The sequence below is a fragment of the Dermochelys coriacea genome, chromosome 1, assembly GCF_009764565.3.
Source record: "Dermochelys coriacea isolate rDerCor1 chromosome 1, rDerCor1.pri.v4, whole genome shotgun sequence".
Taxonomy (NCBI): Eukaryota; Metazoa; Chordata; order Testudines; family Dermochelyidae; genus Dermochelys; species Dermochelys coriacea.
Window position 1 is genome coordinate 285,649,516 of NC_050068.2, and position 17,023 is coordinate 285,666,538.

The window sequence follows — 17,023 nt, forward strand, 5'->3', positions numbered from 1 at the left end:
TAGCCAAGCACTAGGGTAATGTATTCACAGGTTTCTGCTGCTAAATTGGAGTATTTTCAGGATTTGTGACTTCCCCATCCATTGTAATTATTGCTTCTCCTCATCTTTCTACATCTCAAGGATAGATGTGATTTACTTATATATTAAATCAGTTTTGCTCCAATGAATATCCAAAGAATAAGGGGGGGAAGGGTTAAATAAAATGGGGAGTTTTACAACAAAAAACACTTCCCTACATTTACTTATTTCACTTAAAATACTGGTTAAAAAGATGACCAGTTCAAGCCTCTCAAAATCTTCCACTCTGAGTCTTGTTATCTCCTTGTAGCTGCCTCCATAGCAACAGATACAGTCGGAAAATGGATGAACACATATTTGTTCCTGTATTAGTTCCATCAGCGTTTAAAACATTAGGCTTGATTTATCCTGGTGATGCTGGGTCTATGTACTAAATTCATCCTCCAAGGCCAGTACAGGCTGCTCCTCCACAGGAAGAGTTCATATCCAGTTCAGGGGACCATAGGCAACATTTCAACTTTGTGAGAGCAGCTTTAAACTGTGGCTGGTGTTCCAGCAGAGCCCCACCAATGATTGCCAAACATTACACTGAATCAGAACACTTTCCAGGTGTCATAGCTGTGCTGGATTTTGAACTTCCAGAAACTATGCTTTTCCGTTCTGAAAGTGGTGAGGTCTAAGGAGCATGGGTCTTGGGTGAATCAAGCCCATTTTGTGGGTCTGGAACAATCCTTGCAAGATTTTGTTCCTTTAAAATCTGCTTTTATGTTGTATGCAATTTTAAAACCATAGCCATATTGATCAGAGCAGACAGCTGAAATGTCAAAACAAAACAAATAAAGCATTTGTCAACATGCATGCAACCAAATATAGAGCTATTTATGTGGCAACTGGACTTACCATCTGGAATACGGTTTTAGGTGAAGTGGGCAGTCAGGTTCAAAGAGAAAGGATCTAATGGGACAGGAGTCTCTGCCTGAGTCTTCTTCCTCTGGAGGAGTTGCAAGATGCCAGGAAACTTAGCTCCTATCCTCACTCAGGACAGGGAGAGGAGTTACCATGTCAAAATAATGTGATCTTCAACAGTTTTAGCAGAGTTTCACTTTGAAATTAAAGGTTTACCCAAACCCCAAACTCAGGAGATGTGAAATCACATGACCCAAAGCTTCTGATAAGAATGGCTATTTTATATTTTTCCTCAAAAGGAGCAGATAACAACATGGAGCAAGAAGAGAACTTGACATCCTCTAAACCAGTATTTAATCATCTGAATGAACATGTATACCCATTTATGTCTGGTCTCTAAGCTGCACAGAATTTAACTACTTAAAGTAGTATCCTTCACACTGACTCTTCTTGCCAAAACATTTATAAACTCTATTGGAAAAGAACATTTGTTCATGGAAATTTCTTTTCCTAGCTGTAAATTAAACTAAACTTTTGGACTGTGATGGTTAAATGGGACTAGTAATATGTAATCAGAATGTCTTGCAATTTACCTGTCCATATCCTGTGATATTCAATTATACATGAGTTTCTATATAATTTCACATAGAAAGTTTCCCTTGTAGTTGAGTTAAAACAGAAAATTATACAATGCTTGACTTCAGCGAGTAGTTACTGAGGGGAAAAAAAACACACTCCATGCGGTATTAATTTAAGACTTTCTTCTTAGAGGCACTGGGAGGCATTAACCAAAAAAAGGAGAGATAAAGGGAGGGTTTTTTTAAAAAAAAGGAGAGACCAAGTCTCTCTCATTGCTGAGCCAGCATGATATCGATGTTGGGTTACAAGGATCAAGCAGACTACAGCTCAGGTCTGAAATGCCAAAATAATAATAAAAATTCAAAAAGACCCATGTCTTAAGTCTACGTCTTCAAAAATTTTAATTATTTATCTGGGCTTTCTTGTGAATCAAACAAAGCCTAAGAACATTTTATTGAGGGAGATAAACATTTTAACAGGCAATTTAAGTCAAAGCACATTAAAGATATGCATAAATCTAATTGCAATATTCATATTTTTAACCCTGCCAGTGAGAATGATAGGCAATTGAGATCATTTATCAAGGACTTGAGAAGTACACTTTAAGATGCTCTAAGAATTTAGTTTTATGACATTTAGTTTAATGATTTCCCATTAGTATTTATTTTTATACTCAAGTAAGGTCTCTCACCACAGTGTTTTAAAAGAAAAATGTTGGTCTGCAGACTTCCTAGAACATTAAGCTACTGCAGGAATGGCAGAATCATCTAGCGCATGAAGCACTGTAGTATGAAGGATAGCTTCAGCTCCCTCAAAGAAAGTAAAGGGTTACCAGCAACATGAAAAATGGAGGTTTTACTCCTGATACTTCAATCAAATGTTTCTAACAAAGAGAATATCCCCAGCAAACATGACCATGGAAGTAAGCAGATGGGGGAAAGACAGGGCTGCCTTTTCCCCGTGCTCTACCTGACAGAGAAGGAAGATGATTCAGTGTGTGACACTGAGGTACTGTACCTTGGCTCATTCAATACATTTGTCACTGTAGCCAAAGTCTTATAAAATAAAGGAACAGGAGAAGGCCTCTGGGCTCTGTGAAATGCTTTCTCAGCATCAAGCAAGGTAGTGACTGCTACCTTGACATTTGACATTTGTTTTTGATGGATAAAAGGGAAAATTACACGCCAGTAATTCCTTTTATCATACTCCTCTACTCCCACTAACAGAGATATTCAAGTAGAGACAGCACAATGGCTCCACCTACCATGAAACAAAGAGGTAAAAGAGCCGTCAGTAAAGTCCTATATAAATGTCCCCGTTTGCCTCCTTCTCTTCAAGAAGTGGCAAACCTGCCTCAGAGAGGAGGGGGGTGAAATGTAGCATGAGAGAAGACAGGACTATGTCAAAGAGAATTACCGATGGGTACTTCTCCCGTTGTCATTCTGTCATACTGCTAACAGAAACACCTACATATACTACCCCCAGCAGGGGTAGGTTGACCCCCACTTGTAGGAGTTTATGACAGAAGAAGCCACCAGGATACAGTCAGATACAGCGGGTACTGCCTTGCTTGCCTCTAATATGAGAGGCTCACCACTCACTGATCATGAAATGGCAATACATTTAGTCTTTAGGAATTTCATATACTGGCCCAGATGGTAGTTATGTTAGTGGCAGTTTTCCTCTTATAACAGTCCTAAAATCACAGAAGTCATTGTTTCAACTTTCTGAACATTCAAGAATGAGATTAACCAAAATTTCAAAATGCAATATCTTGGGGCAGAAAGGGTTAGAGGCAGAAAATGGGTTAATTAATATGAAACTCAGTGTTTACCTTAGGAATAATACCTAGCAGGAGGCTAAAATTCACCTTAGAAAAAGGTATTGGGGCTGATAATGAGGATGCTCAGCTCCCTGACCTGCCTGTTTGACATTAGCATGACCAAGAAATCACCTTGTAGGACAGGAGTTTAAGAGAAGCCCCTCCCGGAGATTAATAGAAAGGCTCTAGGTAGACTCTTCAGCATGGGAGACTGGCCTCTGCAGTGACAGTCATGGGAGGAGGAGATGGAAAGCCAGATCCACTATGAATGTGGAAATGAAAGCTTTCACCACTCTGCTAGATGTCTTGAGTGGTTTAGCACTCAGCAGGAAGGACATGGTGGCTCGAATTTACTACAGCCACTGGTGTCATTGTGGAAGCAGAGAAGGAAGAGGTCTGCTATTGTAGGCTGGCTGACTAGCTGCAGAAGGGGACAGGAACTGTGTTGCCTGATTCCAGAGAGCAACAGGAGATTGGGGTGGAGAGTGACACAGTGAGGCAGGCAAACTTCTATACATCTTGCAGTCTATAAGGATTATGGGTTCTAAACCATGTGAAAGGCAATATCCATGGGCAGAAAGGGAAATAGTGTGATAACTGGAACATTTCTGTGTCCATTTATGTAGTTTTAACTGCCAAGATATGTCAAGGACAGAACAAGAGCAGCTGGTTGTAATGCCTGACATCTCCCTGCGGGGGTAACACAGGACTCATCAACTGTGACTATTTTCCAATCAGATGTCTACCCCTAGGACAATGATTTTGCTATAGAGAATGGCCAGGCTGAAGGAAAGTGATTTCCCCAGTTTGGACTCCAAGTGGGCTGGGACTTCCTGACTAACCACCTGATGGAAGTTCTAAAGCTGATCAGTTGGTCACCTGAACAAAAGGGGGAAAAAAACCTTATTTAAGGAGAGGATCTGTTCCCGGCTCCCTTTTTCTCAATGGCAGACCATCATCAGACTTCAGGAGGATTGTACGGATGCAGAAGACAGGAGAAGCCTACTCACTTGTCACATGGAGAGGGCATACGGACTCACAAAAAGGGGTGAGCAAAGTCTCAGGGGAGAGAGCAGAGAGTGTTTTGTTGTTTTCCTAAAGAATTATAATTCTTCTATGCTTTGAGAGTAAAAGTTACTGCAGGTTTAGGAACTCATATACAAAGCTTGTTTCTTTACTTTACTTGCCACATAAACTATAAACTTGCAACATAAACTATAAAACAAAGCACTCCATAGCAAGGTGGAACTTGGTAGGGGCAGACCTGGGGAGGGAGAGGTACATGCATAAATGGCTGGAGAGGCTTAGGATGTGAAAGCACTTGTTTCAGGGGCAAGGGCAGTTGTCCTGTAGAGTTCCAAGGAAGCGGGCCAGACAAGAGGTCTGCACACAGACCTAGAAAAGGCATCTGGATTCCACTTAGACCCAGCTGGCTTGGAAGCATGTGGTATCCCCAGGTTGGGTCCAATTACTACAGACTGGTGACCATCAACTAGGGGGACTCAGCCAGTTCTGTAATATGATGGAGTGACAAATCCAATCTCAGAGCCTATAAAGACTGGTGACGCAGCTTGCTCCTTAGGCTTATCCCCATATAGATCTCTGAAAGAAGCAAAGGACACTTTGCCCATCTTTTTTCTTTTGCAAGATCTTCTTATCCTTTCCCCTTCTTCAATTCTGCTTCCTTCTTCTGTCCTTTCATCTGTCTTCTCTTTGATCCTGGGTCTAGAAGGACAGGTAGTAGTAGAGTAGGAAAGAGAAGGAGCAGGACAGGACTATGGCTGTATACCGTCAAGTATAAGGAAGCAAAAGTGAAGGAATGGACTCAGACCTTGTATATACACCTTAATTGAGAGATTTCTTGCCTCCATGCTTTTTTATAGGTGGAGTCTTTATGCTGTGGGTCTGGGAACGACCGATGATATATAACAATGTATTTTTTCTCCTAAAGCTAAGACTTATCATCCTGCCTTGAAGCCCATCTGATCAGTATGTATGATACATGGGATGACGACATTACGTCTGAATGCAAGAACCATAGCAATGATTTAGTATTACAATAGACATATAAGATTTAAGCTCTGATTTAGCCCTTTTTAAATTTTTAATAGAAGGGTGATGAAATATGTCTCAGGCATCATTCCATTTTGAGGTATCTTTGCAAACATATACAGAAGTAGGAGAGAGGTTTCTTATTGAAAAGCTTTATAAGATTTGACAGGAAATATGGCAGCACTGGAAGATTGATTTGGTTCCATGTTTTTAATCCCTGGGGTGACAAGTTGTATTAGAAAGTGGCTATTCATTGTAAATTAAAAAAGTGTAAGTTATTTCCTATAAAAATTCTTTGTTTTCCCATGTTAACTGAGGGCTAAGCAGCAGACAGTATTCATGCATATCATTGCTAAGGCTATCTTAGCAAAATGTACCAGCCTTAGTCTTTTATTGGTGCCTAGACCAGCCCAAAAAGAGATATGACAGCATATTCTGTAACAAACTGGAAGGCAGTAGTATTTGATACTTCAATCCCCAAGGTTTGAATCCTTACAGGAGGATTACAAGAATAAAATGTTAAGGTTGCAAAAGCAGGTCAATTTTCTACCTTTCCCCATTCTTGGGGAAGAGATTTTATTGTATTATTTTTGGCTTTCCTGATACAAATCACTCTCAAAGCCTTGTGTGATCATATTCAGTGGAACCTTGTATGCATATTTCACAGGTCTGAATTACTGTTGATGCAGCAGTATGCACCTCCTATGTTGTTGCTCTGGCTATTTAAATAACATCATTATGAGAAATAGAGCTAAAGGTTCTTGGTGTTGCAACTGATTTCATGTAGCCTGTAATGTGTACTCCTTCACTTTTGAATAAATGGAGTTGTTTGGGTAGTTTTTCTTTTGCTAATTGCTTCTATTTGTTGCTTAGGTTTTTAGGTCAGAATAATCTTAGTAGCACGTGTACTCTGCACTGATAAAAAAAATAACCAGAATGCCAAAATCTGATAGCTGTAGCCAACTTTTGCTTGTTAGTCCTACCACCTTTATAAAAAGAATGAAACATCAGATTATTAATTCTCATTGTAGTCTTTAAAAAACACCACAGTAGGATGCTGTACTGTTTAACTTCTCATGTGTTCTATCTTGCCACCAGTTTTCTAACTATTTAGATGTCAGTATGGTTATTTTGGTATCTAAGGCTAATGATAGCAGAAGCCTCATGAAAATTTTATGTCAACTCTCCTTTTTCATTTAAAATAACTTGACAGATAGATATTTTCCTGGCACAGCCATTTTGCTGTTATTAATTCTAATTCATGCACTGCATGTTTCTGATTTCCAAGATTTAACTGTCATACTTTGTTCAACCCACATGCCTTTTGGTTCTCCTGTATGTCATTTGCATAACAGTGAACATTACATTCACTCCACAGGAATTCTCAAAAAACATCCTCCATTCAAGATGACTTCTAAAGCAAAGTTATTCTGGATTTGTTAAAGTGATTATGTGGAGCACAAATGACTATGATGATTCAAAGATAAAAAACAGTGTATGAACATTGTAGTCTATGACATTTCCCTCTGCTAAAATCATCGGGAGCTGCCAGATTCCATTGCATTTATAATTAGAATGATTATATTGTAATTCAAGATGTGTTCTTCAAAAAGATGGAGAGAATGAGTTTTATTACACCCAAAGCTAGGTGAACCCAGCAAGCTTACCTATGTGAGGCAGATGTCAGTTCAGATATAGATTTATTTTGCTTTTTTTCATAATGCAATTATAAATCAGAAATGAAGAAATGAACCAAAACAAATTAAACATGGCACAGAATAAAGAAATCAGACTTCAAACAGAAATGTCCATAAACCCAAAGAGTTCCCAAGTACAATTATTTAAGAGTTAGTAGTTTATTTAATTCTTAATTATTACATCTTGGATTTACTTCACAAAAAATGAGTGGACTAAAACTACAGAACAAAATTCACGAAGTGGCAAAACAATTTCAGAAATTAATGTGCATGAGTTTAATGAAAACATTCAAATTACTAAATCTCAGTTTGAAAATCTTTATCCTACAAGCTGTATATATATAAAAAATTGTCACATAATGATACCTAATACTATCAGCTCAAAAGAAAGACAAGTTTGCAAAAAATAAAATAATTCATTCTTGGGAGATTACAAAATATACAAACACCCTGGACATGCTCACAAAGAAGGTATTGCCTCTTTTATGCTTGTAACTCTCACTAACTTTTATATTTCCTTATCATTTAAGTGGTCAAGGTATTACATCTTCTGATATTCAAGAATAAAATAAGACATAAGTGGGAATGATCTAGACACTTGATCTGCAAGCAGAGGGACTAAAAGGGGATGGCCCAACTTGTACTTCCTGGCTCTTTCACCAGTGGGCCAATGGTTGCTGCACACGTTTCAGAAGACAGAAGTGGATCCTGTAACCACAGCTATATGACTGCATGTGACAAACTATGCCCCACACTTTAAGTCGTCAGTATATAGATTAATATAGAATGTTAGATGCCCAAAACAACAATACCATAACAGATAATTTAGAGGTTTCAGAGTAGCAGGCGTGTTAGTCTGTATCCACAAAAAGAACAGGAGTACTTGTGGCACCTTAGAGACTAACAAATTTATTAGAGCATAAGCTTTTGTGGGCTATAGCCCACTTCATCGGATGCATAGAATGGAACATATTGTATATATATATAAAGCTTATGCTCTAATAAATTTGTTAGTCTCTAAGGTGCCACAAGTACTCCTGTTCTTTTTGTAGATGATTTTTAAAAAAGCATAATATTGCAGTAATATATTCAGTTTCACTTTATGGCTTACCTGAATCTTCCTTCTCTATTTATATTGTAATAACTAAAAATGTAATGTTCTGAGAACCTCGGAAAACACTATAGAGATCTTTCATTAATATACAGTTTTCAGAAATGGTTGGTGTTCAGTCACCACCCTAGTGTGAAATGTCTTTGAATAGAAAAGTGGCAGTTATTTTAACATTTGGTTATGATACACAAGACCTTATTCTTTTTGAAATAAATGGCAGATTACACTCTTGGAATGCTGTCAAATGATTTCACACCCACTGATTTTGCTTTATTGGACATCTGATACTTGCTCGCACCATTTGGTATTCTTCAGCAGACCCTGACTGTAACATAAGCAGGAGTATAATAGGAAAACAACCTTTCAGTGGAGTTTTCAAACTAATGAAATAACATGAACTTACCATATTCCAGCCTGGGTAGAGGTAGTCTGTCCCAACAAATTCAAAATAGTGAGCAAAACCTTCTTTTAGCCATACATCTTCCCACCATACTGGAGTCACAAGGTCACCAAACCACTACAAGGAAAGTTCAATCAAACAACATAAAATGTTGTTTATATATGTGTGATTTGTATACAAAACGACCACTACTAGGTTTATTATTCATAATAATGACAATATTTTATACTTATATCACACCTTCCATCCAAGGATCTCTAAATATTTTACAAAATACCAATGAACTAAGCTTTACCTGTGACTTAGGTAAGTATCAAATGAGGAACATCAAGTGTCTTGTGGTAGGTTGTACAAGACATCTCTGGGAAATTAGAAACAGAACCCAGATCTCACAAGTTTTAGCATTTTTTAGCTTTCTGTAAGGATGGTCTATTCAGATCAAGTTTGTTCACTGGAATAACATTGGGAGCTCATTTTTACAATGGTGCATGAGTATTTGACTGTGTGATACCCACTGATGTTAATGGGAGTTGAATGAGTAAATCATTGTGCACTACTTTGAAAATATATCTCAATGTCTCTGAAGTATTTTTTTCTGAATGAATAACCAAAGTCTGTATCTGTAAACATTACTGGTAGTTTTCTATGCAATTAGAAAATGAGGTGAAGCTAACATCGTAAGAGATAATTTTGAACTTGCATGTGGTCACAAATTATTAAAATAAAGAGAGACAGAACAGCAAATGGATATTCTAGAGAGAGAATGATTGATGTACGATTACAGAATCAGCTGAATTACTGATGCTGCAATTAGAATGGCGAGAGTATGAAAAAAAAAAGAGTTGGGCAATGATCTATTTGCTTCCATAACTATGTGTTTGTTTGGAAACTCTCAGTGGGGTATGAATGAGCTGCCGTACATCTGTGCATCACTATTCATGCAAAAGGAATGGTGGTAGTATAGAAGCAGGTATAAATGCTGTGACTGGAAATTGTGGGTGCAGTGAACATGGGAGGCAGTGCCAAAGTGCATAGCAAAGAGAGATTAACATTATCAGATTGGCAGTATTGGGTTTCAGCAGCCAACAGCTAGCACCTGAATGAGTGAAGATAAATGTAATGAAGATCTAGGAAGAGAACTGCGGATGGGGTTGACAAAAGTGATCTTGATAATACTTTTTATGCCAATTGAGAGTGAAATTAAGAGAACAGATCATGGAAACTCACTGATCAATAACTATTATTTAAGTAAATGCAGACAATACGTTTAGCTCTTTAAAAGACTAATAAGGCAGTCCCTGTCCCAAAGAATTTACAGTTAAAAAGACTGATAAAAACACACTGGAAATCCATATGCACACATAATATACTCCCAAACTGTGGACAGTTAAGGGAATATATTTTGACCACAAAAAACTTATGATGAAAAAGGATGAAATAATATGTGATAGGTTTATATTCATGGATTATGATAAGACTATTCAGCAAAGACAAAATAAGTATTAGAAATAGGCAGGGAGATTTTGTTTAAAAAACTCTAGGATTAAAGTTGATAATACTAAAATGCCATTTGTTAACATATGTTCTTATAATTTAGGAAGGATTAATAAAATTTTAGAAATTCTCGGATGTTGTTGATTAGATTAAAGTATATTTGTCTTACTTAAGGAATTACCTATGATTCCTTTCTGGAAAAGCAGAAACATATATTCTAATATATTCAAAATATTATTAATCCTGCCATAGCATCTCATTACTTACCCAATCTTACTCCTGGGAGTAAGATTTTTCCTGTTTATCAAGTAATTATTGCAATAACATGATTATAGGTACTCAATTTTGATCATCCAATAAAGAAATATTTCTATAGGTATGAAAATAACATGTGATACTTATATAAATACGGGTATTTCCTTAAACATTCTTGTGAATTGTTTAATGTCAGAAAGCTCGCTAGACCTCTAAAACCACCAATTAATAAACACAAATGTAGGAAGGTGATATTACTTTTCCAGGTTTCAGAGTAGCAGCCGTGTTAGTCTGTATTCGCAAAAAGAAAAGGAGTACTTGTGGCACCTTAGAGACTAACAAATTTATTGGAGCATAAGCTTTCGTGAGCTACAGCTCACTTCATCGATGAATGCATCAATGCATCCGATGAAGTGAGCTGTAGCTCACGAAAGCTTATGCTCAAATAAATTTGTTAGTCTCTAAGGTGCCACAAGTACTCCTTTTCTTATTACTTTTCCAGTTGTTAGATGTCTGACAGGAAAACATTATCCTATTAGCATCCCACAGTTTGTGGGTACTGAACAGATTTTTAAATTGAAATGAGGAGAAGATACAAAGATAGAATCAGATTTAATCAGAGGGAGGCAATTTATTTTTTTTATTAGAATATTGCCACAGCTTGAATTGAATGAAGATTATTATTTGTGGGGCTTTTGAAGGAAAAGATTAGTGTGTACTAGTTGAGATAAGAAAAATGCTGATGATATATATAATAAGAGTGGAGAAGGCTCTGTGTGCTTCTTACATATGTACTGGAAGCATACCTTCTTTTCTCTTTTTCTTTTATGGGGATTTTTTTGGCTTTTCTTCCTCTGACACATATTTCTGTTTACATTATTCACTTATTATATTCTGTTTTGTATTTCATCATTTTGATCAATTGTCATCAGTTATTATGTTTCTTGAATTCAACTGATTTTCTTCTATACAAAGGGTGCAGTTCTGACCAATCTCTAATATTTAAATATTATGGATCCCCTACCCTGTTTGAACTTATTTAATAATATTATATTTGTATGTGATGGTGGGCAACTAATGTATGTTGGTATCAATATCTCTGCTCTTGATTAATTTCCTGTTCATGACCTGTGATCAGTGTGTTTCTTTCTCAGATGATGAATTTGTTTGGATCTGGAGAAGATGCCTTTGTGTGGAAACATTATGTATTTTTCCGCTTGTTTTTAAGTATTTATTTAATTATATTTAAAAATTTGTTAAAAGAACAGGAAGTTTGAAATATCAAGAAATTAAAAATTAGGAAATGCCAGAACTGAAGTTACCCATGGAATCTTAATCAGCTCCCCTAATGCATACGTATTATGACAGTTTTGCCAAGCAACACACAGAAGCCAATGGCAGAGCACAGAAATAGAGTGAATTCTTCTGGATCACAGACCAGTGCCTTGAACACATGGAAATATTTTTTTTTCTAAAACCCTCTGCCTCAATTCACTGTCCATCCCCAAAACTAAATGACACCGGAGTCTGTAGGATAGCACAGTGTGAGGACACATAATTAAAGATGTGTATCACGCACAAGAGGACTCAACTAAGGTTGCTTGGACAATTTTAATTCTAGCATTTCCTAATTTTTGAGTGCTTAGTTTTGTAACCTTCACATTCATTTAAGAGATTTTTTAAATGCAATAGCTTAGCTTTTTGAAAACAGAAAACTGAAAAGAGTAACTTCCATCCTGTTTACCCCTGCCACCTTTCAGTATAGGTTATCAGCAGGATTTTACCCAGAACCTTTAGCTCTGAAGCACAAATCTGGTAACAGCAATGGGCTGTTATTCTCTCTGCAACCAGCCATTTAGGATGACCAGATAGCAAGTGTGAAAAATCGGGACAGGAGGTGGAGGGTAATAGGTACCTATATAAGAAAAAGCCCCCAAAATTGGGACTGTCCCTATAAAATTGGGACATCTGGTCACTCTACAGCCATTAGAGGATGACATAGAGCATACTTTCCCAGTGGCTTACCTAAGAGGTAGAAAAATATTTTGAATGCTGGGGATCAAGATTCCTACTTCTAGGGGTGAGTGTGGTCTAGTAGCTATAAACGGCACAGCCAAGCACACAGAACTGGCACATCCACTCTGTAAGGCAAAGTGGGTAAGTGGATGAGACTTATATCTGCCACGTCAGAGATGTGGCTTCTACTACGTCTGCCAGAGGTAAGCTTGTGCTTCCACTCAGGTATCCTATCTGCAAAATGGGTGTGAGAACTTACTCAAAATTAAAACTGTGAAGTGCAATGAATTATTAACAGCACTCAGTTGAAGAACACCTTCATGCACGCCAAAGGGTATTTTGCAGCTTCTATGTCGACTGTGTGCCATCTTGAGCCATGTAGAGTGCTCTGTGGGGCCTAAGAATATACTAATATAAGCAGCTCGCCCCTGACATCTAGTGATACACTGGGGGAAAAGACTTTAGGAGCAGATCATATTGCATAGACACACCTACTCTGCTTAGGTGTTCAGCAGACAGACATGCTTTGCCAAAGTGGTCAGTTTTGACTGGTTTTGGGTTACAATTCACTTTAGCATTGAATGCAGGGGTTATGAAATGTTATCCTTATTGTATAACTAAGGGTAGCAGAACTATACTTAGCATGCCCTGACTGAGGGGGTCACTCTAAACTGAACCTCACTTGCTAAGGAGGGGGTAAAGATGCTAAATCTCACTGAAGATGAGAGGGGATGGGTATGAGTGTTCCCACCTAATGGTGCGGATGCTGCCTAAATAGTCCTAGACACCATTTGACCTGTCCCTCTCCAGTTTAAAGATGAGCTGATCAAATTCAATTCAGAGTCCTTGTTTCTGTTCCGATGAAGTGAGCTGTAGCTCACGAAAGCTTATGCTCTAATAAATTTGTTAGTCTCTAAGGTGCCACAAGTACTCCTTTTCTTTTTGAGAATACAGACTAACACGGCTGCTACTCTGAAACCTGTGTTTCTGTTCAGTGATCAATAAAGCTCAAATCACTTATGGGCAGTTCTGGTATGGGGACAGTGATGCAGTGAAAAAAAAATGAAGAGGCAGCAGCACAGAAGTTCCCTGCTACGCAGTGAAATCACTAAGAGCTCAACACGGCACTGCAGAGGCGGCAGTGAGAGACAAGCAGCAGCAGTGATAATAGTGGCAGAGATGTGTTCTGGCAGAGATAGCAGCAGAGGTGGCAGCAATCAGCCACTTGTGGCAGAGATAACAGCGGCAGCTCAATGTCCCCTCTTTTCAGGGATGAAAGGTGGACTCATGTGAATGCACCTCTGAACTCTCAACCAGCTGTGAGTGGGGTGCAGTGGAGGAAAAGAGAGGAGTGTCATGTGAAAGGGACATTTGTTCAGACTTTCACACTGCAAGGTGGGAAACTTAGGCAGGGGACACTGATCAACATAATGTGGAGAGGGTATTTGCTTAAGTTTAAGCTTTTGAATCTGGTAGTGGTGTTTTCCCAAAATTAATGCTGGATTCCCTTTCCCTTTTTAATAAACGTTTCCTTTTATTATACACTGAGTCAATGCTTGTGACTGGGGAAGTATCACCTCTTAGAGTCACTCCAGGGTGGTGTTGAGTTTTCCCAGATTACGGGGTGGAAACTCAATCCGGTTCTGTTTTATATTGTAAAAAGAATCCCCTAGCTATTGAACTAGATAGATAGATAGATAGATCTTCTTACTATATGTCCCATTCGGAGAGAGAGAGAGAGAGAGAGAGAGAGAGAGAAAAGGTGGAAGTTGCCATACAAACTGTAAGAGGCTAGATGAGTAACTGAGCTTCTTACTATATGTTCCATTTGATGAAGTGGGCTGTAGCCCACGAAAGCTTATGTTCTAATAAATTTATTAGTCTCTAAGGTGCCACAAGTACTCCTGTTCTTAGAACAGAAATAATACTTCCTTTTTTCTGTTTTTTCTATTTATACTGTAAACCCTTTGGGGAAGGAACTCTCTCTTATTGTGTGTTTGTACAATGGTGTTTTTAGGCACCATTATAATAAAACAACAAACGATGTCGGCTGGAGAGAAAGACTTACAAGGGAAGAGTAAAAGAGCTAAATACATATAGAGGCTTGTTCTCATTTACACTAAGGCCATCTTCACTGCACTCTGGCAATATAAGCGGGCCTTAAAGTAAACAAATGCATTTTTCACCCCCCTGCCATTAGTGTAAATGAGAGTCAGACCAATAAACTTAGCAAATTGCTGATGTGATAATTTACCACAAACATTTTAAGTATGGATCACCTTGGAAAGAGAGCAAATGATCTAAAGTGGCACAAGGGAAAACTAGAAGTAATTAGAAGAATGTAAGAAAAAGGAAAATTCAGGCTAACTATACAGAAATAACTTACAACACTGAGATTTATTGAATTGTAGACTAGTATCCAAGGGCAGTGATGGAAACTCTATAATTTCAAACATTTAAAACAATAATAGAAAAAGCATTAGAAAATGTACCATAGGGAGGAATCCTATACTAACAGATGGGATAGACTAGATGACCCAATATGTGTTTTCTATCCCTAATTTCTAAGGTTCTATGATTTTTACACTCTATTGTGTACTGCTTTATTGTACTATCTAATAAAGAATTTGTAACAAAGTAAAGGATCATACTGAGATTAAATCAGCAACAAACTCCAAGAAACATATAATGTTTTAGTTGAGGACTCAATTTTTACCTACACTTTCAATGTGAAACACAAAAATGAACTAAACATTAAAATTTCCAGGTTTACCTATCAGAATACGCAATACAAAGTTAGAATTTAAATGTTATTTTTTTATTTTGAAAAAGTACTACATATGTACTTTGCTTTTTAAAAGATCCTGTGTAAAGTCACAGATGTAAGCCACGCTGATTACACAGTAGGATTTCATTCATTTTAACCCAGAGGCTATTATTATGCCTGTTACCAGTGCAAGAAAGGGTTTCCTGTCCCTGTAGCACAGTTCTTTAATAACATTTGCATGCAACTCAATATTACTGAACACTCATAATGTGCTTAGTTTGAGATAAGAAGATGAAAAACAGAAATGTGAAATAAATTGCAATATGGGTTTATTGCAAAGTTTCCTAATTTATATGAGAGTTTCAATACACAGAGAGACAAAATATCCATAATTTGTGAAAGAGGGTCAGTGGCAGAATAAAAAAATACTGCTTCTTAAGTATGTGTGTGTTGGGAGAAGGGGACTATCAAATTGATTTCAGCCAAAGCAAATTTTGACATGAACATCAGCTCAACCTAAATCTGCTACAGTGCTGTAATAAATCATTTTATACAGCTATCAACGTACTTACCATATATATACACACAGCACCATCATAATAATCAGAGGAAAGGGACAAGTTTGCTACAATATTGATTGAACACAGAATGCAGGGAGGCTAGTGGGTGGCAGCATTCACAACCTAAACTCAACATTAGAAAGTTTATTCATTCCCACTCATTTGCTCTTTTGCATTGTATCTGATTTTTTTGGATTTCTGCATTTTAGTGACATATCTTAGAGCTCTCCAAGTTATTTTCAATACAGCTATAACAAATATGTGCAATTATTTGTGTAAGAATATCAGTTTGAAACAGAATACATTTGATCTCTCAGGCTTGTACCAAGTTCTCATAACTGATTGCATGTCTCATACCTGGTGGCATAGTTCATGTACAATAACCATGGTGACATCCAGTAAGTAGGATATAGAAGAAATGTTTGGATCCAGCAGTATTCTTTGCTCCACAAAAACACTTAGTCCCCAGTTCTCCATAGCAGCATATGGATGCTTAGGCACAGCTAATAGATCTAGAAACAGAACAAAATGTGTTTTAACATGCTTGTGGAAGTTATTATGCTCTAAAGTTATTGTAAGTAAAAGCTATAAACCATTAGGTTTTCCTTAATAACATCTATGTAAAAAGTAAGCTGTTCATTTGAGTTCTCCCCTTACAATATTATCTATAAAAATCATTTTAATAAGAATAGTTTTTTTGGTTCTTACTTCATTATTTGTTCTCTCATATCTTATGATTTCCATCTTGTAACACAGTCAATTATTGGATTTTTAATGGGAGTAGATTTTGTATATATTATTTACTTTTTAAAATAGCCTCTCTATTGCTTATTTATTTATATTAATTTATTTAACGCCATTTATGCCCCAGGTGCATTACACAAAACAATAACACAGACCGCCACCAAACACAACATGAATTTTATTCCTTGTTGACGCTGATTTAGTCGGGGACATCTTGTATATCAAAGATGCATATCAGTAAAGGCAATGGGTAACATCCATGGAAGTGCTGAAGTAATACTTCCCAATAACTACCTTCAAGATGACAGGTGACCATTCAAATTAAATTCTTAAAATAGAAGGTACTGTACACTGAAGCCCTATTCTGTGTGTAGACATGCTCTGGGGGAAGAAAGAATTCTGACAATTCTCAAATGTATCTTTCCCTATTTCTCTTTCTAGGACTCCTGAAACCATTGGAGCTATTCCATAATGACACAAAGGCTGACAAAACATAAAGATGAGAATGGGGCCAGCCTTTATGCATAAAGCAGAAAGAGGGCAGGAGACTTCTCCCAATAGTATCTGGGCTCAACAAGTGGGCAGAGGAGAATGCAAGGTCC

The 17,023-nt window shown here is 37.4% G+C and overlaps 1 protein-coding gene across 2 annotated transcripts in view; it reads right to left on the reverse strand.

The window, feature by feature from the left end:
• The window catches only part of TRHDE (thyrotropin releasing hormone degrading enzyme), a 340,833-nt gene that overhangs the window by 160,123 nt on the left and 163,687 nt on the right, over positions 1-17,023 (reverse strand). For both annotated transcript variants that reach the window (XM_038387780.2, XM_038387779.2), the window contains exons 4-5: positions 16,035-16,189; positions 8,589-8,702 (exon numbers count right to left, since the gene is read on the reverse strand). In XM_038387780.2, the coding sequence (XP_038243708.1) occupies positions 8,589-8,702; positions 16,035-16,189 (269 nt within the window). The remainder of the gene's footprint in view (positions 1-8,588; positions 8,703-16,034; positions 16,190-17,023) is intronic.